This window comes from Dendrobates tinctorius, unplaced genomic scaffold (genome assembly GCF_039654945.1).
Source record: "Dendrobates tinctorius isolate UK_male_01 unplaced genomic scaffold, ASM3965494v1 ptg000016l, whole genome shotgun sequence".
NCBI classification, from domain to species: domain Eukaryota; kingdom Metazoa; phylum Chordata; class Amphibia; order Anura; family Dendrobatidae; genus Dendrobates; species Dendrobates tinctorius.
The window spans coordinates 87527692-87540914 of NW_027361684.1; the positions used below are offsets into that span (position 1 = coordinate 87527692).

At 42.9% G+C, this 13223-nt stretch overlaps 1 protein-coding gene across 2 annotated transcripts in view; it reads left to right on the top strand.

The window, feature by feature from the left end:
* SRPX (sushi repeat containing protein X-linked) overlaps positions 1-13223 on the top strand; it is a 160156-nt gene that overhangs the window by 88788 nt on the left and 58145 nt on the right. For both annotated transcript variants that reach the window (XM_073566022.1, XM_073566023.1), the window contains one exon: positions 6460-6636. In XM_073566022.1, coding sequence (XP_073422123.1) covers positions 6460-6636 — 177 coding nt within the window. The remainder of the gene's footprint in view (positions 1-6459; positions 6637-13223) is intronic.

Consider the following 13223-nt stretch of genomic DNA (forward strand, 5'->3'; position numbering starts at 1 on the left):
GGTACCGAGACTCGGCTGAGGCTCGCCAATGCAAGCCTATGGGTGCGACAAAAAAATCACACAGCACTCAGACCATGCAAATGCTGTCTGATTTTTATGCACTGATGTCCTTTGAAAAGCTGGCAATTCATCAGCCGCGTACAGTAAAATCACAGCATGAAAGGTTAGAATAGATTTTGCAGTTTTGCATCAAAATCCACAACATGTGCACATAGCCTTAAGATTTTTTGCACTAAGGCCAGAGTCACACTACGATAGAATATGGCTGAGTGCTATGCGAGAAAATATCGCACAGCACTCAGACCAGTGTTAATCTATGGGGCAGCTCACATCACCATTTATTTTCTCAACCGTATTCAACATATTCAACATGTGTGTAAAATTGCAGAATGCTGCGATTGTCACCGAGACTTGGCCGAGACTCGCCTATGGGTGTGAGAAAACATCGCATAGCACTCGGCCCAGTGTTAATCTATGAGGCAGCACACATCAGCATTTATTTTTTCAGCCGTGTTCGGTGTGCACGTAAAGTCGCAGCATGCATGGTGCCGAGACTCGCCAATTTAAGCCTATGGGTGCAAGAAAAAAATTGCACAGCACTCAGCCCATGCAAATGCTGTCTGATTTTTATGCACCGATGTCCTTTGAAAAGCTGGCAATTCATCAGCCACGTACAGTAAAATCACAGCATGAAAGGTTAGAATAGAATAGATAGAATAGACACACATATATATATATATATATATGTATTTATATTGCATAGATACATAGACAGAAGAAAAGACGGCAATTCATCTGCCGTGTACTGTAAAATCACAGAAGGAGCTGACAGGATAGAAGAGATGGATTACATACAATAAATGTACATACAATAGATAGATATATAGATGTCAGTGACATATACAATTAGTGCAGTGTGTAGGCAGCTTATTGTACATGTATTTAATTACTAAAAGATTATTTTTCTGAAAAAATTGCATAATTTTAACCAGCAGAGGGAAAGCTGATGGCGAGGGAGGGCGATGATTATAGCCTGGAAGGGGGGTAATACTCACGGAGCTTCCCAGGCTAATAATATCAGCTCACAACTGTATATTTAGCCTTTACTGGCTTTTAAAATGGCGGACCCTAAAAAAAAGACGTATGGGTCCCCTATAATTAATAATCAGCAAAGGTTTTACAGACAGCTGTGGGCTGATAGTAACAGCTTAGGAAGGGGCCATGGATACTGATCCCTCCAGGCTAAAAACATAAGCTCTCCGCCGATGTATTCAAATACATGCAAAGCCTTTCACAATCAATTCATACAGCAATGGTATAGTAAAACATTTATTTGTTCGTACTTTGTACACTGTATTATTTGAAGTTGAAGTAGATAAGTATTCTGTAGACAGAACGTAAGATTAAGTAAGAATACATATTAAAATACATTGCATATGTAAGTTTTGGTACTCTGTAATAGAGCACTGAACAATACCAGACCTGAGAACTCAGAATTATATTTATAGACATTTATTAAACATAAAATGTCTCTATTCATAAACTCCTACTTGGTGTGTACATTAGGAATAACACAATTTCTGCTTATTATATGACTTGTATCCTGCATGTTTCACAGTTTTTCCCCTTTGCATGCTAACTCTCCAATGTTCAGTTGTTTCTGAGTTAGTGAGTGCTATGATCCATACACTGCATACAGACATTTTACAGTAGCACTGAACTATGTTTCTGTGGATCCAAAAAAAATGCGTTTGCTAGAAGTTCCAGCATGATCTGCCTGTCTCTATGCCTGTGTCTGCCTAGTGTTTCAGTGTTTGCAATGCTCTTTATTCCTCCTCTCTCCTCACATCTGCATAGAGTTTTATTACAGCTAAAACCTAACACAAAATAAATAAGATCCTAACCCAAACACAGGAGATCCCAGATTTCATTAAAAAATGGGAATTAGAACTAAACACAACATTTCTCCCAGAAGAAATTCATACAATCTTCAAAAACATCCACTTCCTAACATCTTCAGTGAGATTCCAAGAACTTAATTATAAAATTATATCATTCATGATGGTATAAAACACCTGACATATTGAATAAAATAGACAGCTCAATCTCCCCTCTTTGTTGGAGATGCACCAGAGAGAAGGGTTCTCCATCTCACATTTGGCTGGAATGCACAAAAATTAAAAGTTTCTGGGAGAGAGTTACAGGAAAGATGTATATCTTTGTACTTTGGGAGAGAGTTAGAGAGCATATAAAGAAAACCTTAAACGTAGATATCCCATTAACGTCAAGTTTCATTCTATTCATTCTGGAGCCTTCAAATTTACACTTTAAAAAAGGCTCACTGATACCTCACCTGCTCAACGCAGCTAAAATAACTATAGCAAGACACTGGAAAGATGTAGAGACCCCTACCTGCAAAGAATGGATAAAAGAATCCAACCAAATCGGTATATATGAGAAAACTAGACTTTCAGGATCTAAAAACTTAAAGACTCTAAACGCATGGATAGCCTGGTTGAACGCCTCAGAGGATCACCAAATAAGCTCAACCGGTAATCCTTCATTTCTGTCCCTCTACAAATTTCTTTTGTTATTCATTTTATTTGATTTTTTTCTTTACATATAGCTTGTTCTGTAATGTTCATGCCTTGATTTGAGCTTGATCTCCCAAATCGCTTAGTTATCCTCTATATTTTCTGACTCCTTACCGTCCCCCTTTCCTTCCCATGTCCCTCCCCACCACTGCCCCTTGGTTTTTAAACTCTTCTTACAACCCTTTTGGTTCACAAATCCGCAGCCTTGTAGTGTTATCGTTGTGGTTTATTACGATTGATTGTTTTTTTAATCTCATTCTTTCTTTTACTATTTCTGGAAAATGGAATTTTCCTTTCCTGTTATATTATTGAAATGTTCTAAATCAAGAATATTTACAAAAAAAACCTGACACTTCTTGCAAATGTGCAGCATTCTGCAAAATGATTAGGACTCAAAAATTGTGGGCGAGAAAACTATTTTACTATGGACATAGAGCAACTCTCATATGCATCATCACAACATAGAGAATAATAGGAAGAACAAGTCAAAACAACTCTCAGAGATCATACATTACTGTATAGTCTAGAACACAGAAGTATCTGGAATAAGCCTGTAGTTCTATACTCCCAACACCCCTTATCAACAGCTAACACTTAATCAATGAGGCAAAACCTTCTTTCTCTGCGGTCAGTGCAGTTCCCCTGATTTTCATAGAGGTTTATTTTTGATGATCATAGAATCATAGAATGCTATAATTGAAACAGACCTCCAGGGTCATCATGTCCAACCCTTTGCTCAATACAGGATTCACTAAACCATCTCAGACAGATGTCTGTCCAGCCTCTATTTGAAGACTTCCATTGAAGGAGGACTTACCACCTCTCGTGGCAGCCTTTTCCACTCATTGACTCACCCTCACTGTCAAAAACTTTTTCTAATATCTAATTTGTATCTTCTCCTTTTCAGTTTCATTCCATTCCTTCTCGTGTTTCCATGTGAAAATGAAAATAATGATGATCAGTTTACACCGTGACATCCCTTCAGATATATGTAGACCACTATTAAGTATCATCTTATCCTTCTTTTTTGCAAGCTAAACATTCCCAAATCCTTTAGTCATTTCTTGTAGGACATACTTTGCAGTCCGATCACCATCCTGTTGGCTTTTCTCTGAACTTGCTCCAGTTTTTCATTGCCTTTTTAAAAACGTGGTGCTGAGAACTGGACACAGTATTCCAGATGAGGCCTGACCAAGGAGGAGTAGAGGGGATAATTACTTCACGTGATCTAGACTCTATGCTTCTCTTAATTAATTCCAGAACTATTTGCCTTTTTTGCTGTTGCATCACACTGTTGACTTATGTGCAGTCTGTGATCTATTATTATACAGTACACAAGTCATTTTCACACATGCTCCTCTACTCCTCCCATTTTGTACATGTAATTTTTGTTTTTCTTGCCCAGTTGTAGAATTTAGCATTTTTCCCTGTTAAATACCATTCTTTTTTTCGTTACCCATTGTCCAAGCTTATCTAGACCCTTCTGAATACTTTGTATGCTCTAGTGATAGCTATCCCTCCTAGCTTTGTATCATCTACAAATTTGACTAGTATACCTTCAGTTCCCTTATCTAGATCATTTATAAAAATGTTGAACAACATGCAGGTCAGGACAGAGCCTTGTGGTACCCCAATTGAAGCACTCTTACAATTTTATGTATAACCATTTATTACCACTCTTTGAGTATGGTCATTGAGAGAGAGAATTCTAAATCCACCTAAGCATAGCCTTGTAAATCACATACTTCATCATTTTTTCAATAAGGATAGCATGAGATACTTTATCAAATGATTTGCTGAATTTGAGATATACTATATCTACCGCATTTCCCTGATCCACCCAGTCAATGATTCCATCATAGAAGGAAATTAGATTAGTCTGGCATGACTGGTGTGCTACACACCCATGCTGTCGTGTCTCTGGTTAATTACTATATTTTTATCCAAGTACTTACATATACTTACATATATGCTGTTTAATAATTTGTTTGTTTCCGGATATAGAAGTACAGCTCAATGGCTTGTAATTTCCTGGCTCCATCTTCTTTCCTTTTTTGAAGATAGTGACAACATTTACCATTGTCCAATCTCTGGGACTTCTCCTGTTGCTCAGAATTTTTTTTAAAGATTCTGGCTAGTGGTTCTGCAATTTCCTCTGCTACCTCTTTCAGTACCTTCTTTGGTTGAACTTTTGTCTGTTTTATTCTTCATGGTAGTCTTTTCTTTCTCATCAGCTTTCATCCCTTTATTCCTGTCCCCTGTCCCCTTCTTAGAGCTGTATCATCCTAAGATGTGGGTTCATATACACTGACAGCGTGTGCACTGTATGAAAGACTTTCAAGTGGTTTACCTTTCATTTTCTATTGCTGAACACTTTTTAATCCTTTGTCAGGGTCTGTTTTTGCAGTTCCTTAATGCTTTCTGGATGTCTGTGACCAAGACGTCTATACTATGTGTCAAATGATTTACAGATATTAATTCTCCTTCTACACAGGAAATATACAACACATCTTTTACTGGTGTGGCTAAACTCTGTCCATTTTATTGGGGAAAATGAGAATTCCATGTCCAGTACTGTGTTCATTTATTCTGCTTACATCAGCAAGATAGATTGTTTCCTTGTTTTGCAGCATTCTAAAATTCTGTATATATGTCTCCAATGTGCTTTGCATAACACAAAAAAGAGGTTTTATTATCCGGTCTCATGGGCGTCACTGGTCTTGATCCGGGGCTTCCTCTCTTGTGATTACTAACCTTCTTGCTTCGTGTGGATGACGTGTCCTATGTCATCCACACAATGTCTTCTATTGTGCTCCTGCGCTGGCGTACGTCTCTGTGCCCTGAAGAGGGCAGAGCAAAGTACTGTAGTGCGCATGCGCCGGCGCTCTTTGACCTTTCCCCAAGCATGCACTTTGCAGTACTTTGCTCTGTCCTCAGAAGAGCAGAGAGAAATTCAGGAAAAATTGGAATCTTGCTTCTTAAAATTTTAGTTCATAAAATTTAAAAGCTTAATTGCAAAATTTCATGGTGTAATCTGAGAGCACCACACGTTTCAAACACTCCAGGGTTCATTCTCAAAGAGATAAATACATCTGCGCGAACAAGGACACTGTGTGGATGATGTAAGATGCATCATCCACACGAAGCAAGGAGGAGGTCTGCAATGGCAAGAAGAGAGGAGGCGCCAGATCAAGACCAGTGACTCCCATGGGACCGGACACCCCTTTTGTAAGTATAACAAAAGCTCTTTTTTGTGTTCTGCAGGGCACATTGAGGACATATATACATCATTCTAGAATGCTTTATATAAGGACTTACAGGTGCTGGCCTTTCTTTATATGGGGAAAATCTGGTGACAGGTTACCTTTAAAGTCAAGTTGTGAAACTCTGGAAGTCTCCTTTTATCAGTCTGTTCACCAAGGTGTGATGTGCTTTTTCTATGTGTAATTGGGCCTATAATCTGTTGCAGATTGGCATTTTTCAGCCGAATCATTAGTACTCAGACAATGTGAAAGAATAAACTGTTTTACTTGGGACATACAACAGCCATTATCCGCATCATCAGGTTGTGGAAGAACAAAACAAAAGGAAAAAAAAAAAAACATTAATACAGGGAGATCATATAGTATATTCTACAACACAGTGCCATCCGCTGTCCTGCTAAGGACAGTCCCTCCAAAGCATAAGCCTGTTGTTGTTGTGCTGATGCAGATCATGGCTGCTCAATGTTCTGTGAACTGAGCCTTACCTTATCTTTGACATTTTCCAAAGATTGCAGTTTAATATATACCAGTCAGGCATACTAGGTGGAAGTGTAAAAACTCTACTAATGTTTTGTTTTTAAATCACTTTTATTTATGTATAGAGAAAAGATGCCCACCTCTCATCATGCCAGTAAATGGAGGATTCAAATGTACAGATGGTGCTTACTTCAATTCCAGATGTGAATATTATTGCTCACCTGGATACCAACTAAAAGGGGACAGAATTGCTACATGCATGGATAGCAAATCCTGGAATGGACGACCAGCAACTTGTGTGGGTAAGATAATTGTATGCAGAGGAAAAACAGAAGTGTGAATTTAGTTTAGATTGCCATCTGCCACTAACAACTTTTAAATAATTATAATAATTATTTTTATTTCTATATTGCCAAAATATTCTGCAGCATATTACAATTCAGAGGGTACTTGTACAGACAAGATAAGACACTACAGAGTAACACATACCAGGAGGTGTGAGGGCCCTGCTCGCAAGCTTACAATCTGTATGGAAATAGGGGTGACACAAAAAATAAAAATAAAGTTCTTGACTTGTATACTATAGTCACCGATACAATATATAAAGGCATTGAAATAACCCGGCATGAACCAGTCAGCAATGTTATTAAGTGAATGGATGGGAGAACAGGGAGTAGTTAGATTACAGTGGTGAGGCAGTAGGCCAGTATAAAGAAATGTGTTTGTAGGGCACACTTGAAACTGTGGATCCTGGGAATTAACTGGATTGTCTGGGTTAGTACAATTTAGAAAACTGGTGCTGCACTAGAGAAGTCCTGGAGATGGGAATGGGAGGTCCAGATTATAGAGAATGTTAGGTCGTTAGTGGAAAGGAGAGGATGGGTAGGGTGGTAGACAGAGATGAGAGAGGAGACGTAGGGTGGTGCAGGACCTTCAAGAGTTTGTGGGTAAGAGTGATAAGTTTATATTGAACTTTGTAGAGGATTGGCAACAGTGGAAAGACTGGCACACAATGGTGGCATCAGTGTATCAGTGTAGCACAGTGTTCCCCAACTCCGGTACTCAAAAGCCTCTAACAGGTCATGGTATCAGGATTTCCTTATTATTGCACAGGTGATGGAATTATTGCCTGTCCAGGTGATGCCATGATCATCTTGGCAATACTAAGGAAATCTTGAAAACATGATCTGTTGGTGGCTCTTGAAGACTGGAGTTGGGGAACACTGGTGTAGCGGATGAACAGAAATATGACCCTGTCTGCTGCATTCAGGGTAGGTTGGAGAGGTTACAGGTTAGTAAGAGGGAGACCAATTAGTAGAGAGTGGCAGTAATCCAGGCGAGAATGAATCAGAACAACAGTATGAGATTTGGCAGTCAAAGGTGATACAAGGTCGAATTCTAGAGATGTTTTTGAGGTTCAGTGAGCGAGTGACCAGATATAAGAAGAAAAGGAAAGATCTAAATAAAATATATGCCCAAGATAGCCACTGTGCTGCTTGGGACTTATGGTAGAACCACACAATTTCAAGTTTGGTTAGGTTAGTAAAGGTAAAAGATACTATACACTATGTAAGGTTTAAATGTTAGTCTTAAACTAAATGTATTGCCAATAATCTGTTTAAATTAAAACTGGATAGTGTTGCATATTATTTTTTACTAATCTTTTTTAATCCATGAAAGTAGATTTTATCTTCTGCTTTCTGTACATTATTATGAATGTTTCCATTTTGCCTGAGTTGTTGTTGTTGACAGCATTTAGAGATGTGCTTTACAGCAACCACACTAGTTGTGCACTATGTGAGAAAGTCCTAGCAGTGTTACCACTTTTGCCGCCAGTGAGTATCCCCAATATTTTTCTTGCATCAAATATAGAGCTTAAAAAGGTGTCCAACAGAAAAACATAACGCCCCATGCACATACTGTAGTAGGAATATGTGTGTTGGGTTGGGGTAGGCCTCAAGCCTCCATTGTCTCCAGGTTTCCGTCCTCAGGACCGCCACACACAATGCTTGGGACACCAGGTTCTTTGCAACAGTCAATCTTTTACTAAACAGTCCAAGTTCATCAGGTCGATTCAAGTGGGATAGGGCACAGCAATTCAGACTTCCTGCCTCCTTAGTACAACTACTCTTCTGTTCTATCACACGTTCATTCTGGACTACCCCTAAACTCACTGTCTCCATCTGCCTAATGGATACATTGTCCACTCCGGCACTGCACCTGTGACTGGCTACTTGCCCCTCATGTAACTCCATGTCCACCTACTCCTCATGTTGTCGGAAGGCCAGGGCCACTCCACGGTAACTGACCCGAGCCCTAAGCTCCAGATGCTGCCCCTAGCAATCCACCCCACCCGAACCCGAACCTGAACTGTCCTCCACACTTCGATGGCTGACACTGAACTCCCTCTAACCAGAAAGGGCCCCCTTTCTTATCAGCACTAGTGCCCTGTCACTCTTAATCCTAACTTTAACCATTTCCTATCTACATGCTAACCTGTTCTATATCCTATGCTTTCCTAAGCTTATCCTTATATACTATACTTATATACTTATATCTTATATACTATACATCAACATATTACATTATATCACATTAGATTAAACACATTCTACTTCACATTTAAAACCACGTTTACTGTCTTCAGGGGCAGGAACGGGTAACAGAGTACATATCCCTACATCAATATGATCACTGCACCCTTAGTTGAATTAATTGAAAGGTGTAATTTGTAAAATGGGGTCACTTATGGGGGGTTCTACTGTTCTGGTACCTCAGGGTCTCTCCCAGTGTATCATGGCATCCACAAACCTATAATAGTAAAATCTGCACTAAATTATGACCCTCCTTCCCTGCTGACTTTTGTACTGTGCCTCAAAAGTAATTCCTGATTACATGTAGGCAGGGATGAGAGGTAGGCACCCGGCTAGGGTGCTGCCTCCTGCTTCCAAAGGTGAGTGTACTTTGGGGAGAAAAAAAAGTGCCACGGCTGAATGATTGCGACTGCCCAGCATCTTCCTCGGGCCGCAGGCATTCATCACAGTGGCTGACACCGCTCACCCCTCTCTGTCCTGTGCTCCGGCCATAGCTCTGTCCCCGCATCAATTACTCTCACGATCCATTTTTAGATGTGTGTCAGCTTTGGTTCCACTAGGATTTAAATGTAGCTTTTTCCCTTTCAGGCGGGGGTTAATGTCAGTTTCCCTTGCTGCAACTGCAGAGTTGCTAGGTCAGCTGATGTGGGTGGTCACCTGATGCATCAGCTGACTGTGGGTGATAGAGCAATCTATGTTGACCAAGCCTGGAGTAATGAACTCTCTGGTTGCAGTGGTGAATCTGCTGGTTTCGTGGAGCTCATGGTCCTGGTGCCTTTCTTCTGCTGTGTGGTGCTTTGCAGCTGAGAGCGTTGTTAAGCTAAATTTTGAGTTTTTACCTTGTCTGTCTTGTGCTTGTCACTGTCCTCTGTATTGTACCATCTGCAGTGATGAAGCTAGCGCCCTTGCTGGACAATGCACTAGCCAGGGTAGTGTAAGTTGACAGAGACAAGGTTTGTGATGGCGGTGGGGGGGAAGGACCCGCTTAGGGCATTAGGGGAGTGCAGGGACAGGCTTAGGTTTGAACTCAGGAGGTGTCCATCCTTATCAGTAGGGCTTTCCTCTCCCCTTTACCATCCCACTGTGTGTGTGTTTTGCTGTCCATTGACTGACCCACTGTTGGGTTGTGACATCACCAAATCTGCCCCCTGTTGTTCTTTCTAGGGAGGAGGACACACTGGTGCAGACGGATGAACCTATGCAGGTGGGAGGTGTCTCTTCTCAAACTGGGTTGCCTGCGGTTCGTCATGGGATGGGGCATGTTTCTACTGTGGTCTTAACGGTCATTACATTAATGTCTGCCCATCTTGCACCAAAGTTGGTACTTCATCTCAAAAGCTACTTTCCCCTGGTCATGTGGAGGAAGGTGACCAGGGTGTGTATATTTCCTCCACTTTTACATCTAAGTTTTCAATTTCTGCTGAAATGGAGGTTGGTGGGGAGACTGAGATGGTATCGGTTCTTGTGGACAGTGGAGCTGGATTCAGTCTTGTGGATTCTCACTTTGTTCAGACCCACGGTCTGATCGGTAGGGCGCTGACGAGACTCAATTCCATCCAGGCTATTGACTTTGTTCCTCTCAGCCAGGGGAGTCCCTGTCGTGCTACGTTTTAGAGGGTTTACCAAGTCCCATCATCTTAGGCCTTTCGTGGCTGAAGAGACACAAACCAGTCATAGATTGGCGGTCTAGGGAACTGGTGAGTTGGGACCAGTCTTGTAAGGACTGTTGCCTGAGAGCTACTGTCTCTGCCGTCCTTCTCAAACCTACCCCTTCTCCGTTGGAGGCAGCTAAGGTGCTACCAGGGAATAGTGGCAGGATTCAACCCTCACCACAAGTAAACTCTGACCTTCAGAGTCCTCTCAGTAGAGGGGGTCAGGGGAGGGTGGTGGTTCCCCCTGAATGTAGTGAGGATAGGAGTCTGGGGGATGCCTCTGTTGTCTGTTCCTCAGGGAAATTACTGTCTGTTGGCAAACATACGCGTGGAAACAAACTTTCAGGTCAGGACCTGTGTGTGAATGAGTATGTGTGGGTGTCCATCAAAAATATCAGGTGGAACTACGCATCTGGGACCTGGAGTTCTAAGGTGATCGGGCCATATTGAGTGTCTGCCATTCTCAGCCCGGGGATTTTTCAGCTGGAGTTACCGCGAGTAATGCACGTACTGTTAGGGCTGGCTGAACGCACAATATAATAGAATAATAGTAAGGTGCGTTCTCAGCCCGGGGTCCACTGTGCAGGGGTGGTAAACTGCTGCTTAGTAATGGCAGAAGTATAAAGCGGTATACAAGAGGTCACACGTGGGATAACGTCACCCAGTGAGAACAGAAGCGAACTCTGTTACGACACTGAGCCGTGCCACCGCTGAACATAAATGCCTGAACCTCTTAAAATCACAGCACTCGGCAAGAGAGCGCACAGTATGCGGTCACAGAACTCAGCCCCAAGGACACGAGGTCTGGGTCCCTCTAGACCTACTGAGCACGCGGCGTCGCACCTGTGGATGCCACTATAGATGCTGACTATGGTGGAGTGCCGAGCACGTGCACCGTGGCTTGCAGAGCCACCGGTGGACACTGATGTCAGTCTCAGACTCTGCCTCTACCTACATCTAAGCCTGGGCGCTTAACAGGCTAGGCTGCACAACACATGCATACCAAAGGTAGGGGTTTCGAATGAGTCAATCACCAGAGACATTCATACTTGCATACAACACTCACTCCTCATAGTCTGGTAATGCAGTCTATGCTAGTGCATGGCCGAGCGGCCATGCGAACCTTTTATAGCCGCGTCCTTCCGGGACCTTCCTGACCTTTCTGATGGTCCAATCCGAGCTGGAGAAGGACCTGAGCATGTGACCTCCGATCTCCAATGAGAGATCGTCCCACAGGCATGCTCAGTGGACCGAAAGGAGGACTTAGTCCTTGGAGTAGCTCGCTGCTGACCAGCATGCTTGCTATAGCTGGACCAGAGGTGGCAGCAGCAACCAAACCCACGGAGCTAGTCTGGGCAGAGTGCCGGGACCGACGAGTCTGCTGAGCAGCCACCTCTGCGGCTGAAGAGGAATGTGGGACTGCCGGAAGCAAGGCTCGGGATTCCCGCTGTGCAGCGACAGGAACCCGACTCCTAACACGTACACAACATATTCCACAGGTCAGCGCGGTGGAGATTTGTTACGCCTACAGAGCCTACGTTATTGCCATCTCCATTGGGCTGCTTTGGCTTTAAACTTGAGGATCAGGTGACTGTGGAGGTGAATCCTAGTGGATCGAGGTGTCCTCACCGTACATCGTTTCCGGTGAGGTACGGTGTTAAGGGTCGAGAGGCCACTCATTGTAAGGGAGGACTGTCATGAACCATTTTTGAATGCGTGGCAGCTCTGCTTCCACTAGGATTTAAGTGTAGCTTTTTTCCTTTCAGGCTAGCAGGGGTTAATGTAATTTTCCCTTGCTGCAACTGCAGACTCCCTAGGTCAGCTGATGTGAGTGGTGACCACTCCCACCATCCTTTAAATAGTCACCTGATGTATCAGCTGACAGTGATAGAGAACTCTATGTAGATCAAGCCTGGATTAAGGAGCTCTCTGGTTGCAGTGGTGAATCTTCTGGTTTCGTGGAGTTCGTGGTCCCGGTGCCTTTCTTCTGCTGTGCGGTGCTTTGCAGCAGGAGATGTCCACCCCTCATTCCCTATCAGTAGGGCCTTCTTCTCCCCTTTACCATCCTGTTGTGTGTGTGTGTTGTGCCGTCCGCTGACCGACCCACTGTTCGGTCGTGACAATCAATACAATTGATGTCAGAGCCACGCCTCCCAGGACAGGAGCAGAGGTGCACGCAGGGGGTGTTGGATGGCGCGATATGGTGACATCATTGGGTCATCCAGCGTCCACTGCTGTACAGGAAGCAAGTGAAGACAGCAGCTGCAGTGAGCCATGATTATATGAGTATAAACCTTTTTTTATATTTTACCAATGAATGTGTTGCATATGAGGGGCTGACTATGGGGGACATAAGAGGGGCTGACTATGGGGGACATAAGTGGCGCTGACTATGGGGGACATAAGTGGCTATGGAGAACAGGAAGCAAGAGGAGACGGCGGCTGCAGTGTACAGGTAGCTTGGATTAGTTGTGTATAAGCCCTTTTTATACATGGTTAATGAATGGGGGGTATATGAGGGGCTGGCTATGGGGGACATGAGAGGCTGATTATGGGAGACATCATAAGAGGGGCTGGCTATGGGGGAAATAAGAGGGGCAGGATGTGTGGGACATAAGAGGGACTGGCTGTGGGGGACATATA